We start from the raw sequence: 14,240 nt of genomic DNA on the forward strand, positions 1-14,240 counted from the left end.
CAGGCACAGGCAGGCACGGACAGGCATAGGCAGGCAGGGACAGGCACAGGCAGGCACGGACAGGCACGGACAGGCACCGGCAGGCACAGGCAGGCACAGGCAGGCACAGACAGGCACAGGCAGGCACAGGCAGGCACAGACAGGCACAGGCAGGAGATTGTCAAGTAGGATCCTAGTGACNCAGGAAATAGCCCCAGGAACTAAGAAATGAGATTCCATAAAACTTAAAGGCTTCTGTACAGCAAAACAAATTATTAACAAATAAGTAGTCAATAGCATCAGAGAAAAATCTTTGTCAGCTCTATCTTAAACGAGGCCTCTAGAATATTTAAATAACTGTAAATATTAAGCGCACACAAACAAACCTGCCCTCCTCAGTGGGTCAATGAACTGACTAGAAGCTTGTCACAGAAGGACAAGGGGAGGCCTGAGAGATGGCTCTTGCACTTGTTCTTCCAGAGGGCCCAGGTTGGATTCCCAGAACTCTAATAGTGGCTCACAACCAACTGCAACTCCAGTTCCAGAGGATTCGAGTCCTCTTCTGGCCTCTGCAGGCACCAGAATACACAGACATACATGCAGGCAAATCGCCCACTAGAAGAAATGAGTTTTTTAAAAATGTATTCCTCTTTCACACAATACATCCCGATTCCAGTTTCCCTTCCTTCCACTCTTCCCACTTCCCCTCTCCCCCAGATCTACCCCTCTTTCATTTCCCTTCAGAAAAGAGCAGCCCTCTTGGGGAGAGCAATTGAACATGGTACAAGATGCAATAAGACAAGGCACAAACCCTCATATGAAGGCTGGGTGAGGTAACCCAGCAGGAGGAAAGGGTCCAAAGAGCAGGCAACAGAGTCAGAGACACCCANTACTCCCACTGTTAGGAGTTCCACAAAACCACCAAGCTAACAACCATAGCATACATGTACAGTCTTAACATAGACCCATGCAAGGCTCCAAGACTGCCGTTTGCTTCAGCCTTTGTGAGCTCTTATGAGCCCCCACTTAGTTGATTCTGTGGGCTGTGTTCTTATGATGTCCTTGTCCCCTCTGGACTTTACAGTTATCCCTCTGACTCCTCTTCAGGGATCCCCGAGCTCCAAGGGAAGGATCCAATGGAGACCTTCGATTTGGGCTCTCTCNCCACCTCATGTTTGCCTGTGGGTCTCTGTGTCTGTCCCATCAGCTGCCGGGGGGAGCCTCTGTTATGAAGGCTGGGCTAGGCACTGATCTACAGGTAGACCAGAATATCATTAGCAACCATTTTATTGATTTTGAGAAAAACGTTTTTTTAAATAAAAAAAGATGTCTACTTGGCCGATAAATATCTTTAAGGTATCCAAGGGTCTGAGGAGATGGCTCAGTGGCTAAGAGTGCTTGTTCNGAAACTGCGAGGACCTAAAATACAGTCCCCAGCATCCGCATAGAAAGTTAGGCATGACTGTGTATGCTTGCAAGTCTGGGCACCGGTTGGGGCAGGGAGAGAGAAGCAGAACTTGCTGCTTAGCCAGCCTAGCTGAAGTGGCAAGCTGTCTCAATGAGGCGAGCATGGACAGAGGAAGCCATCAAATCACAGGCTTTGGCCTTCACATGTGTGTGTGTCGGCACCTGCAGATGCATGTACATATACGGTACAAGCATACAGCGGTGACATAGCTCAGTGGCTAAAGGTGCTCGCTGCCAAGCCTGAATGAAGAGCTGAACTCAATCCCTGTCTCCCATNAGATCNCATCTCCTGTCAAAATGGCTTCTATCTAGAAAGCCAAGAGCACAAATGTTGGCATTAACATGTGGCAAAAGGAAGTCTTATCCACTGCGGGTAGGAACATAAACTAGAGTGGTCACCGTATGAATCAACGTGGAGGCTTCTCAAAACAATACACCTGGAACTACTACATGGTCCAGCCACAATATCCTGGGCACATATATACTCAGAGGGTTCTGCATCCTGCCACAGAGACGCATGCTCACTCATGTCTGTTACTGCTCTCTTCATGATATCAAGAAAGCGGAGTCAGCCTAGATGTCTATTAACAGACGAGTGGGCTGNGAAATGTTGCCCATAGAAACAATGCAACTTCATTGTGCCGCAAAGGAAGACGAAGTATGAAGTCTGCAGGGTAATCACTGGAAGTTGAAAATATTATATTAATTAAGATAACCGTGGCTCAGAAAGCTAGACACTGCGTGTTCTCTCTCTCTCAGATGGGGATCCTAGCTGCTAATTGTTAAATAAACGCATGCCGTGGGAGTGAATGTGGGTAAATGCTAGGAAACCAGAAACGGTTCATAAAACAGGGAAAAAAAAGAGGCCTTAATCGAGGAGTGGGGGGAGAACAACAGAACACATGAGGTAGGAAAGCAGGAGGGGGCAGAATGGTAGAGAGGGGCAAGAAGGGGTGGGCAGATGGGAGCAGAATGCACCATAATGAAGTACATGTGAAGATACACAAAGGAACCTGCTGTTCTGTGAACTGATTTTCACAGAGAATATGAATTACAGAATGGAGGTGGGGGCTCTTGCCTGCAATGCCAGAGTTTGTAAGACAGAGGCAGGAATATCAGTGCAAACTAGAGGCCAGTCTCATCTCCATGAGGAGTTCCAGGACAGCCTAGGGCTCTATAGTGAGAGAGACTATCTTAAAAACAACAGATAGTGAAGTACAAATGGAAACCCTTTAGATTTGCATTTGTAGAAGAGAAGGAGAAGGGGGGAGGGGAACAGCGGAGGAGATGAGTGGAGGTCTTCTTTGAAGAAAGTGGGAAGNAGAGAGAGGCAGCCAAGGAGAATTGCAATTAAGAAAGTTCAACAAGCTTGCACACAGCTAGAGTCAACCAAGCAGAGAGAGGGACAGGAAGGCTTCCGGACAGGAGGGGACAGTGTCTGTAGTGACAACTTTGGGGTCCACCAGAAGATGGTGCAGGAAGATGGGGGTGGTAAGAACTCTCTGCCTGCTCCTGTTTTATTAATAGAGCAGCACAACCATCAGTTGAGACAGACAGACAGACAGGGCATTTGAGGAAAGGAAGAAGCCTAGAAATATGGAGCCAGCTGGGTGGTACAGTGAGTATCGCACTTGCNACCAAGTCTGATGGCCTGAGTTCAATCCCTGGGAGCCACATGATAGAGAGACACTGCTTCAGTAAGCTGTCCTCTGACCTCCAAACATGCACTGGGGTACAAGGACTGACACACACACACATACACACACANAGACACACACAGACACACACANACATTTAAAGGAAAACATAGAAATCTGCCAGACCTATAGGAGGACTGCAAATTCAAAGCCAGCCTGGGCTACAAACAGACAGAGATTCACCCAGACACATACCGGGAGCACTCTCTGAGTACAGCAATAGTAATAAAGATCCCAGAGCCTTGCACATGCTAAGCACGTGCTCCACCAGTGACTCACGCCTCGAGCGTATCACCACATGATGGCTCACTGTCTCCCTTACTAAACTGTAAGTCACGAGGATTGCGGTGACTTTGTTTTTGTTCTTCACTGTATGCCCTGGTCCAGCGCCCTACCCAGCTTGTAGTTAATGTTCGAAAACTATTTGCTGAGGTCTGGGTGTGGTGCTGCATTGCCGTAATCTCCAACACTTAAGGAAATAAAGACAGGAGGTCAGGGGTTCAAGGTTACCCTCAGCTACATAGTGAATTCAAGGCCAGGCCAGACCTTATGAGACTCTGTCTCACATAAATAAACATTTGGTGAAAGGAATAAAGAACAGTAAAAATAATTGATCATGATGCAAAGCTTCACATTCAAGGCACTGTTTTTCATTTGATCAATGCGGTCCTCGCGAGGTTACAATGAGTCCACTGGAGCTTATCCAGGCTCCCTGGGAGCCTAGGCAGTGGTGGGAGTTGTCCAAGCTTCCCTGCAATGCCGGACAGCTGTGCTTTCCTATGAAATGCACTGTCTTTCTCCTGCCACTGGGAGACACTGGGAGGGAGGGCATCTCACTGACTTGGAGTGAAAGGCTGTCAGGGACAGGCAAGAAGGAGAGTAGCTTAGCTAGCGGCTGCCCGGCCGCTGGAGAGCCGGGAGTCATGAGGATGCTAAGGGGCAGGAGGAGGAAGATGGATGGCCAGGAGGGTTGTGTCTGAGGGCAGAGTGAAGAGATGAGGGAATGCAAGAATGCAAGCAGAGAGGGAAAGCAGGGGACACAAGGGAGAGAATGAACGGCGTCCAGAGTGGGCGGGGGACAGATCCCAGACCTTGTTCACCAAGCAATGAGGATGGAGTTTTTACCATGTGACAGAGCTGTAGTCAGGATGTCGGGCGAAGACAGCATGCGAGATGTTTTCTCTCAGTGTTTGGAGGAAGACGATAAATAGCAAACAGATACAAAACCATGCCAGAGGGCGATAGTGGAGAAAAGACAAGGAAACACGGATGAAATGGAGACCCCTTTAGATTTTGGTCAGAGAGCAGAAGGTCAAGAAAGAGCCAGCCAGGTAAAAACAGAGAAGCATGGGACGGAGAGGGATCTGAGAGTGGCTGTGGATGCTCTGGGATGACAGGGAGTCTGCTTTGGCAGAAGCACTGTTATGAAGGGGGCACACACTGGTATCTTTTCCATTGTACTTATTTAGGGTGTGCACGTGCATGTGCTCTCATATGGCGGTCAGAGGACAACGTTGTAGGAAGGAGTTGGTTCTCTCCCCGCACCCTGCGGGTCTTAAGTATCCAAGGTAGCTTGTCACGTTTGATGGCCTGCTGAGCTATCTCACTGACCCTTGAATATTTTGAAAGGGGAGAGCATGCTATGGTTTAGCTTTCAAAATGTTACCGGTAATTGTAAAGAGTATTTTGTAAAAGATGAGGACCGAAATGAAGGAGCTCCTAAGAGGATACTGCAATTCCAGATACAGGATGACTGCGTGGATCCGGCCTCGAACAATAAAGGTGAAGGGGGTAGAATCTGCGCATGCTCTGAAAGTGTGGGCTTTAGCACCTGCTGGAGATGCAGGTATAGGGAAGGAACCGGAAATCAAAACACCTTTAGCCTGAACAACAAGGAGTTGTCATGTCCTAGGATGAAGAGCTCGGGACACAAGAGGGTTGGGGGTGGGATGGTTCAAGCCATCTGCTTGAGTCACGTTAGGTTTGCCTGGCTATTAGACATCGGACGGAGTGGATATGTCAAGTGGGCGGTTGGACAAATGAGTCTGGCACTCATTTGTAAATTTAGGACTCACTGACATTTACAGAGTGTTTAAGCCCTGGGACTGGATGAGATCACTGGACAAAGAACGTGGAAAGAAAAGAAGGCCAAGGACTAAGCCCTAGGAGCGCCAACATGTCGAGGTCAGAACTGAGGAAGACAGTAAAGAACAGCCAGGGGGGTTGGAGGGAAAACAGGAAAGTGTGGTTTCCTAGAAGTTTGGGGCGCAGGGTTGGGGGGGGGTCATGCAGGGAGAAGGGTTAGGTATGAATGGGTAGGGTCAAAGGAATTTTTAAAAAGATTTATTTATTTATTATATGTAAGTACACTGTAGCTGTCTTTAGACACTCCAGAAGAGGGTATCAGATCTCATTACTGATGGTTGTGAGCCACCATGTGGGTGCTGGGATTTGAACTCAGGACCTTTGGAAGAGTAGTCAGTGCTGTTAACCGCTAAGCCATCTCACCAGCCCCAGAATTCTTTTTATTACATCTATTTAGTGTATGTGTCACACCACTTGTTCAGGGGTCTGGTGACAACTTTCCTTCCACCATGTGGGTCCTGGGGATAGAACCCAGGTAGTCAGGCTTGGTGGCAAGCACCTTTGTCCCCTGAGCCATCTCCACGGCCCAGGTCAAGGGAGTTTTAAGAGATTAGAAAAGGGCTCTCAGAAGCCTGAATCTAAGTAAGCCCGTGTAGACCATTTGGGAACAGACAAGGAGAAACTTCTAGAGGGAACAGCAGGGTGCAAAGCCCGGAGGCAGGCTTCTAGGGCCTCTGGTCTAGGAACATTCCCCAACTGCACTAGGGCTGTGCCTGTGCCGAGGAAATCCTTAGGAAAGAAAGCTGGAGATACCCAGAGGCGGGAATCTACGGGGCCTCCTTGTGAGCCATAGTGAGTGTTGGATATTCTGAGTCTCGGGAAAAGCTAAGTATAGCAAACGAGTCTTGAACCATTTAAGGACTGTTTGGGTTGCTTCAGGGAGAATGAATTATAAGAAGGATCTTAGTGAAATGAGGGATTAATCTGCTGGGGGCACTCCAATTTGCGTATGCAGTCTTCTCTCCCACCCCTCTTTGGTCCTCTCACCCACGGTCTTGAGCTGCCTTTCCACCTTTGCCAGAGTTGGGGACTCAAATGTATGGATGACTCAGAATCTCAGACTGCTTGGGGGTTAAAAAATCATGAGGTCTATGAAGCTGCGTTTAGGTAGAGAGGAAGCTTACCATCACAACCCAAAGGAGGTTGCGTCCCCCCCAACCCCCTCCATCCCTGCTCCTCTTCCCAACCTTGCACCTGGGACAAAAGCTGAGCTCGCAGCGTGGCAAACGAAGGGTTAAGTCGTGCGTGGCCTACAGACGTGAGAAGGAGAGGCGGAGACCAAGTGGTCCAAGTCGCCCGCCGAACCCAGCCGAGCCCGGCCGAGCCCAGCCGAGCCCAGCCGAAGCGAGCGTCTCCCGCCGCCGCCGCCGCCGCCGCCGCCGCCCCGCGCCCCGGGCGCCCGCCCCCCTCCGGCTCCAGCTCCTCGCTGCCAGCCAAACCTGCCGACCATGCCCGGCGCCCCACCCGTTTCTGCGACCCCCCAGCCCCGCGCAGCTCCGAGCGCCTGCAGTCGTCGCGCCGCCACACCAAGCATGCAGGTGAGCGAGGGGGACCCAAAGCCCCTACCCGTAGGGAGCAGGCTCTGCTCTCCTCAGTGCCAGCTCCGCGCCCTTCGCCCCCCTCCCCTCCTGGCGCGGTCTCCAGCCGTCTCCAGTCTCCCAGAGCTCCTTTCCACAGTGCCCTCCATCCCTCCGCTGTCCTGACTCCATCCTACCCTCTTGGTGCAGCAGTCAACGTCTCCGCGTCTGCCTCCATCCCGCCTTTAGCTCATCCTGCAGCTTCGGGCATCCTCCTGCCTCAGGTCCCCTTTCCGCTCTGGGTGCTCCCTCCAAATCCCTTGGCCGATCGTTTCCTCATTTTTCCCGGTTCGCACCGCTTTCCAACCCTATCCAGGGAGCGCAGGCCTGTGGGATTGGCGGGATTGGGGGGCTCTGCTAGAGATGGGGCCCGGTTCCCCCACCCCACCCCCAGTTCGTCTTCTGCGCACAACAGGTCGGTGAGGAGCGCGAAGGGGGTGGGGTGGCGCACCAGCTTGGGGACTGCGGACTTCCTGGAGGGGGTGACAAAGGGGTACGGGGTGTGTGAAGGGGCTGGAGTTGACATTGGTGGTGGTGGGTTGTAGCCGACGAAGGGGCAGGTATGCCCTGGAGTAGCGGGCCACTGGTGTCGCTGAGTCCTTATCCGCTCCACTGGTTCGGCTACCATTTCTTTCCTCCCGTTTCTAACCTCCTCCCACTGAGCCCCCGGTCTCTTTCCTTTCCCTTCTCTTTCACCTGGCCTCCAGCTCTGTCTCCATATCTCTTTCAATTTCAAGAAACAATTCCTAACTCCTCCATCTTTGCTGTTCTGTCCACCCCCCCCCTCTGGTCCCCGTCCCTTCCTTTTTTGATTTTGCCTTCAACACCGTGTTCCAATCTGTCTCAATGACTCTCTCCCCGTCTCTGATCTCCACCTTCCTTTTCTCTTCCACTCTCTTTGCTTCTGCCCTGACCAGACCCCTCCATCCTCCTGCCTGATGCCTGTTCTCTTTTCCCTCCCTGCCGTCTTCTCTCTTCAGCATCCTTGGCCAACCTCCTGTAGCCCCTCTTCCCTCCCCATCTCCTCCCTTTCCAGTTGCTGTCTGTCCGTCTTCTCACTCTTGACCAACCTTTTCCCTCGCAGCCTTTCACCTCTCGCACCCCCTCCCCTCCCTAGCTTATTCCCTGGGGTATTCAACATGCAGACGGAGACTAGGAATCCAGAAGACACAGGGTGTCACATGTTTCTTCTCTCTGAAGATCCCAGCCCCTCAGGCCTCACCACCCTCAGTTTGGAGACTGCACTTCCTTTCAGAACCAACCATCTAGATTCTCCTAGGACTTTTCCCCGGAGCAGCCACAGTTGAGGGGGTGGCTTCCTTTGAGCTCCACCCTCTTTCAGAATGCACCTATGCATTTGGGTGGTTAAGCATCAAGAGCAAACCCCAAAGCCTGTCCTGTAGCTTTCCTCCCACCGACTGTTTTCTCCCGTTTGTCTGAAAAGGCAGCTAGGCAGCTAGCTTCCAGGCTCCATCATAAAAGAAGTGCCTGGCGCTTCAAGAGGTGACCGAGCTTCTAGCATCCCCCCCAACACTCACTAAGATTGACTTCCCTTCCCTCCCCCACTCAAAAACTCCCTCCCTAGCGGTAGGTGCTCAGGGAATCACAAGGTTCTTGGCTCTAAATTAAGATCCAAGAAGCCTGGAGCTGTGGGCAGAGGAAGTGAGAACGAAGGAAGCCAAAGAGGCAAGGGTAGACAGACACTGGGGCCAGGAGGGAATGGGCCCCATCTGGGATGTTGGAGGTGGGGCAGGGGGCTAGTTTAGGGAGTTTTCCCCTAAAAGTATGCCGGGAAACACTGGCTTCTGGGAAGCAGAAGCATGGNGGGTAACTGTGCAGCCCGGGTGGGGCAGGAAGGAGCAGGACTGGTGGATGGATGAGATGGGGGAGTTCACAGGCCAGATTAGGGTGTGACACCCTCATTTTTCCCTCCAGTAAAGGCCAAAAATCTGGGTCACAGCTGAGGAAGATCTCAGATCCAGAGTGCAGAATGTGGTAAGTTTGGCCCAGCAGAGGGAGCTTGGAGACCACTTTCCCTGGGGGATTAGGCTCTTTCCTGCCTAGGCCAACTTGGGGCCTATTAAGGACTGGCCCCTTGGGAAGAGACAAAATGGGGCCAGGGTCTTCCTAACACACCTGCTCAAGCAGAGAAACCTGGAGGGAGGTACCCAAGACTCCTGGTGCAAACCTACCCTTTTCTACATGAGCCCATCGCCTGGGTCTCACTTGTTTTTTCTCCCTTCCTATAGGTCTGCTCAACTGCTGTCCCAACTCCTCCCTCTCTGGCCACTGCTGTTGCTATCCATTTTACCACCTGCTCAGGGCTCCTCCCATCGATCCCCACCAGCCCCAGCCCGCCCCCCCTGCGTCCGCGGTGGGCCCTCAGCCCCTCGCCATGTGTGTGTTTGGGAGCGGGCGCCTCCACCAAGCCGATCCCCACGGGTCCCAAGATCACGTCGGCAGGTTGTGCCAGGCACTGCCCCACCTGCTACCCCATCAGGCTTTGAAGAGGGGCCTCCCTCATCTCAGTACCCTTGGGCTATAGTGTGGGGTCCCACAGTATCTCGGGAGGATGGAGGGGACCCCAACTCGGTCAATCCTGGATTTCTGCCCCTGGACTATGGTTTTGCAGCCCCACATGGGCTGGCTACTCCGCACCCTAACTCAGACTCCATGCGGGATGACGGAGACGGGCTCATCCTTGGGGAAACACCTGCTACCTTGAGGCCCTTCCTGTTTGGAGGGCGTGGAGAAGGTGAGTGAGCAAGGCTGGTAGGGATGTGAGGGATTGGGGGGGGGAGGGCTTGAAGACTATGATCTGCCGAAATTATCTGTGTCTCCAGCAAATGTGCCAGGTTTGGCACAGGCTGGCAAAGGATGTAGAGGTGGAGCTGCTGTGTGCACTCTGAAGGGGTTCAGGTCCACTGCTGAAAACAGATGTTGAGACACTTGGGGATGAGTCAACATTAATAAACACCCTAAAAGAAGCNAGAGCAGCATGTGTTTAGGAATGTAGAGAAGTGAGAGACTGTTTTACCCTGGGGATCAGGGCAGATCCAACAATTGACGTGTGAGCTAGATCTTAAAAAACAGAATGGGGGCTGGTGAGATGGCTCAGTGGTTAAGAGCACTGACTGCTCTTCCTGAGTTCAAATCCCAGCAACCACATGGTGGCTCACAACCATCTGTAACGAGATCTGATGCCCTCTTCTGGAGTATCTGAAGACAGCTACAGTGTACTTACATATAATAAAATAAATAAATCTTTAAAACACAAAAACAAAAACAAAAAACCCAGAATGGGTATTCCAGGCAGGGGGAAGCCATGGAGGAAGGTCACTCACTACCAGGGAATGTGTTAGCACATATTGTGCTGGACACTAGCGGAGGGAAGGTAATCTGATACCTCTACCCCATTTCTATACAGGAAGATAGTTCTGTCTGACCTTGGAGCCTCATCCTCACCACATGTATGTGTAAGATTTGGTACATGTAATGTTCGGGAAAGTAGAGGAGCTGACAGCTGATTATAGGAGAGGAGGGAGAGCCCAGAGGAGACAGGCAGTGTGGAGTCCAACGGCAACACTCAGCCACACCCACTTTGAACCTGCCCCAGGCCTCCCAACAACCTTCTTCCCTCTCCATCAGGTGTGGACCCTCAGCTTTACGTCACGATCACCATATCCATCATCATCGTTCTTGTGGCTACCGGCATCATCTTCAAGTTCTGGTAAGCTGGGAGATGCCTGATGGCGTGGAAGGCTAGGCACAGGGCAAGACCAAGGACAAGTTTCTCAGGAGTAGGAAATGATGAAGGGGAGAGCTTGAGGAAAGCTAACTGGAGTGGAGGAAGACTCGGGGAAATCAGTTCACGTTCTTCCAGAAAACATACAAGGGCAGTGGGAGGGAAGGGAGGACTTCATCTAAACTGAGGACTCTGGTGGGCAGCTCTCTACAACACAGGAAACTGAACCTGCTGCAGCACCTTTTCTCGGGGCTTCTGTCCAGGAGGAAGAAAACTGGGAGCTTTCTTTGAACACATGTAATAGTGGGTCACACAGTCCTTCACACTTTACTGAGAGAATCGTTAGATTCAGGTGCCCAAGTCATTAACGGACTTTGAACTTGAACTAACTCTGCCCGGTCCCTGCAGAGGAGAGCAAGGCTCCTCTGGACATCAGCGTGGCAGGGGCAGTTTTAAGGGGCTTTGTATTGGTGGGGAGGAGTCATTAAGCTTGTGGCTCTCCAAAAATGATCTAGAGGAAAGGAGAAGGAATAGTCTGACGGTCTCAGAAGCCAGTTTCCTTGCTGTGGAGAAGTTGGGGGTGTTTGGGGAAGGAGAAGCTGGGTTAACCAGGGATGCTGAACCGAGAGAGTACTCGAGTTTGTGAGAAGACTCTTTCCTTATGATGCACAAGCTGGGACCGTAGCCAGAAGCGGCGCAGGCCCTCAGGGCAGCAAGGTGCCCTGAGGCAGGAGGAGAGCCAGCAGCCACTGACAGACCTGTCTCCTGCTGGAGTCACTGTGCTGGGGGCTTTTGGGGACTCGCCTACCCCCACCCCCGACCATGAGGAACCCCGAGGGGGACCCCGGCCTGGGATGCCCCAGCCTAAGGGGGCTCCAGCCTTCCAGTTGAACCGGTGAGGGCAATGGGATGGGAGGGGCTGATGGGATGGGAGGGTGAGGAGGGAATCTCTAGACCTTCAGTTATCTTTCCTGGGTGGGTGGTCTTCCCTAATGCAGTACATGACACCCTTCCTGATCTAGTTCCTGGGCCTCCCAAGGGGGCTGGTCAGATCCTCTCAAGGGGAATGGGGCGCCCTGCACTCCTAGGTTCTCTGTTCTATCCTCCTACCACCCTTAATTCCAGCTCTGCCCTCTTAACCCTGACTTCTCCTGCAGCTTCAGCCTACTCCTTGGTTCCTGACTATGCATTTTCCCTCTTCCTCTCAGGATTCCCCTGGTGAATCTGTGATGCCCCCCATGTTGGGGTGCTGCCAAGCAGGAGGCCAAGTGGCCAGCATAGCCACCATCCACTGAGGGTGGGGCAACCATGGGGAATTGGGGCCATGGTGGGGGGCTCCTAGCTCCTGTCCTTGCACACAACCTGGGACACTCACTAATCCCATGGGCAAGCCCAAGCGTTTGTCCTCCAGTGACTGGGGTCTCCCATTCCCACCCTTGCACATTCACATGAAAGCCTTGCACACTCACCCACACCCTCACAGGCCATAGCACAGTCACGCTCTCCACGCTGCTCCTCTGCCGTGTCCCCATTCACGTCTGCTCAGCTGGCTCCTAGCTCTCTCCCTCATGTTGCCTATGTCCTGCCCCCTTTACATTCCCTGTGCCCATCTCAGACTGGGCACGAGCATTTCTGGCTCCAATATATGGCATTGTGTGCCCACTCTGCCTCATCAGCACCCACTGGTCTAGCTTCTGTGGCCCTTGCATGCTGCCCTAGAGGTGGGTGGGAGGTGAGCTAGGGGCTCCTTGTACCATTTGTCATGGCCTCATTCACATCTGTGTCTTTCCATCCCATTCCAAGGATGCTGGTATTACTGAGGGCTCCCCNANAGGAATGGGGGTAGTGAGGCCCAGTTGTTAAACTCTGTCATCAGAAGTCTGGGTTTGGGGAGTCTCCTGCTGCACTACATGAGAAGGGACTCCCATGTCCTCCCTTCCCTCCCAAGTCCCTTGTTTTGTCGGTCCTGGCTGTCTGTGTGTATGTGTCTGTATGGAATTCGGAGCCCCCTCAACAGGTCCTCCATCTCCCACCCTCCCCTAAGGCCTCCCTTAATGTACCTAGGCTGCCAGGAACTGAAGCCAGCTGGTTCAAGGCCATTGGGAGCTCTGCCTCCATATCCACCCTTCTCTCCCTGAGTCCCCTCACATCCCCTCCTCCCCTCTTCCTTTTCCGTTCTTCAGATTCTTCCCTGTTTCTCGCTCATCTCTCCAGCTCCCTTCTCCCTCTTACCTGGCTCCTATGCTGTGATATATATTTTTGTATTATCTCTTTCTTCTTGTGGTGATAATCTTGTGGGATGTAAGTTTCAAAATTTTCAAATAAAGCCTTTGCAAGATAATTTAGTTGCCTGTTTTATCTTATAATTCCCAACCCCTGGCACCCTCCCCCCAGCCCCATACACAGAAGAGGATGGACAGGAAGGAGAATGGGAGAGAAAGGGGAGATGAAAAACTTCTTCAGACTAGATTGTCACCTGGCCTACTCTACCTGAAGCTGGAGACTNATGGATACCTTAACTTAGGACAGGATGAAGGAAGGAACCGGAGAGGCTCCAGAGGAGAAAGAGCCTTGAGGGGGGAGAACCTGCATCTGATGTGTTTGTAAGGCTTGCTTGTTCCTTACTAGTGAGGGTCAAGAGAGACCAAAGACAAAGAAAAGGGGGACATTTCTTAGGACGAGCAATGGAACAAGCCGGAAAGGCAATGGATTGATTTGACAGAGTCTCTCACCCTGTTTCCAGGCTGGCCCATACTAGATTCGCCCACTTTGGCCTCCTGAATGCTGGCATTANGGGCATGAGTCACCACACCGCACTGGGCAAGACAGCTAAGGCAGAGGATAAAGGGTCAAAGGGAGAGGATGCTCTACCCGCTCTATTTTCATCCTTGCTCCTTACCATGGCCCTGCCCACGACTGCCCGCCAAAAAGCTATGCTGCACCAGGAGCCTGTGTGCAGCTCAGTGTGGTTTTCCCACTTGCTAANGTGTGGGGGTGGAATCAAGGGGTGTGTCTGGGGAGGGAACACAGGCTGCCCAGCTGGGATCAGTCACCTCTAAGGTCCCAATTCTAGGTTTGGCTCTTTAACAGCCCTAGTAAAGCCCACACATCAGTTTTCTCAGCTGTTGCTAGGCTCTGTTGCTCTGGTAACCACCTAGGTCTTGTGTCCTGTTNCTCCCCACCCTACCCCCCCATCTGTGCCTCACCTGCTCTCTAGAAATGGGTAGCCCCACGGAAGTAGGAGACAATATAGTATCCAAGAGAGCCGTGTGGGCTGCCCGGAATGTACCTGCCTCCATGTGTTTTATCTTTGAGGCTATAAATAGGAGTGTGTGTCACACACACACACACACACACACACACACACACACACACACACACACTGATAGGTATGTTTTAGATGCTGACGAGCTGTACTGTATATTGAAAGACGTGTAGTTGAGCCCCTAAAGCACACGGTCGGTGACGAGTGTCTGTCTTAGGACAAGGGCAGTGTTAGGACAGGCTGCTCCAGAGGAGAGCAGAGACCNGAGTCATGAACTAAGGACCACCCTGCAGAGGTAGGAGCAAACAAGCCTTCTGAGGAGGACTGTCAGCACAGTGCACAGGAGATTTCAGAGGGAATGGAAA

The 14,240-nt window shown here is 52.1% G+C and overlaps 1 protein-coding gene across 1 annotated transcript; it reads left to right on the top strand.

The window, feature by feature from the left end:
• The first annotated feature begins 6,609 nt into the window (after positions 1-6,609).
• On the top strand, positions 6,610-12,951 carry Pianp (PILR alpha associated neural protein). Its single transcript, XM_021165124.2, has 6 exons — positions 6,610-6,826; positions 8,801-8,860; positions 9,115-9,620; positions 10,514-10,595; positions 11,284-11,505; positions 11,819-12,951. The coding sequence occupies exons 2-6, from the start codon at positions 8,856-8,858 to the stop codon at positions 11,838-11,840; spliced, it is 837 nt and encodes a 278-aa protein (XP_021020783.1). The 5' UTR covers positions 6,610-6,826; positions 8,801-8,855; the 3' UTR covers positions 11,841-12,951.
• The last annotated feature ends 1,289 nt before the right edge of the window (positions 12,952-14,240 follow it).

Source organism: Mus caroli, chromosome 6, assembly GCF_900094665.2.
Source record: "Mus caroli chromosome 6, CAROLI_EIJ_v1.1, whole genome shotgun sequence".
Lineage (NCBI taxonomy): Eukaryota > Metazoa > Chordata > Mammalia > Rodentia > Muridae > Mus > Mus caroli.

What these genes read in the sequence shown, in the direction of transcription:
- Pianp (XM_021165124.2), top strand. An exon ending in GGCATCATCTTCAAGTTCTG is followed by an intron (nt 10,596 to 11,283) that starts GTAAGCTGGGAG and finishes ATGATGCACAAG; the next exon opens with CTGGGACCGTAGCCAGAAGC. An exon ending in CCAGCCTTCCAGTTGAACCG is followed by an intron (nt 11,506 to 11,818) that starts GTGAGGGCAATG and finishes TCTTCCTCTCAG; the next exon opens with GATTCCCCTGGTGAATCTGT.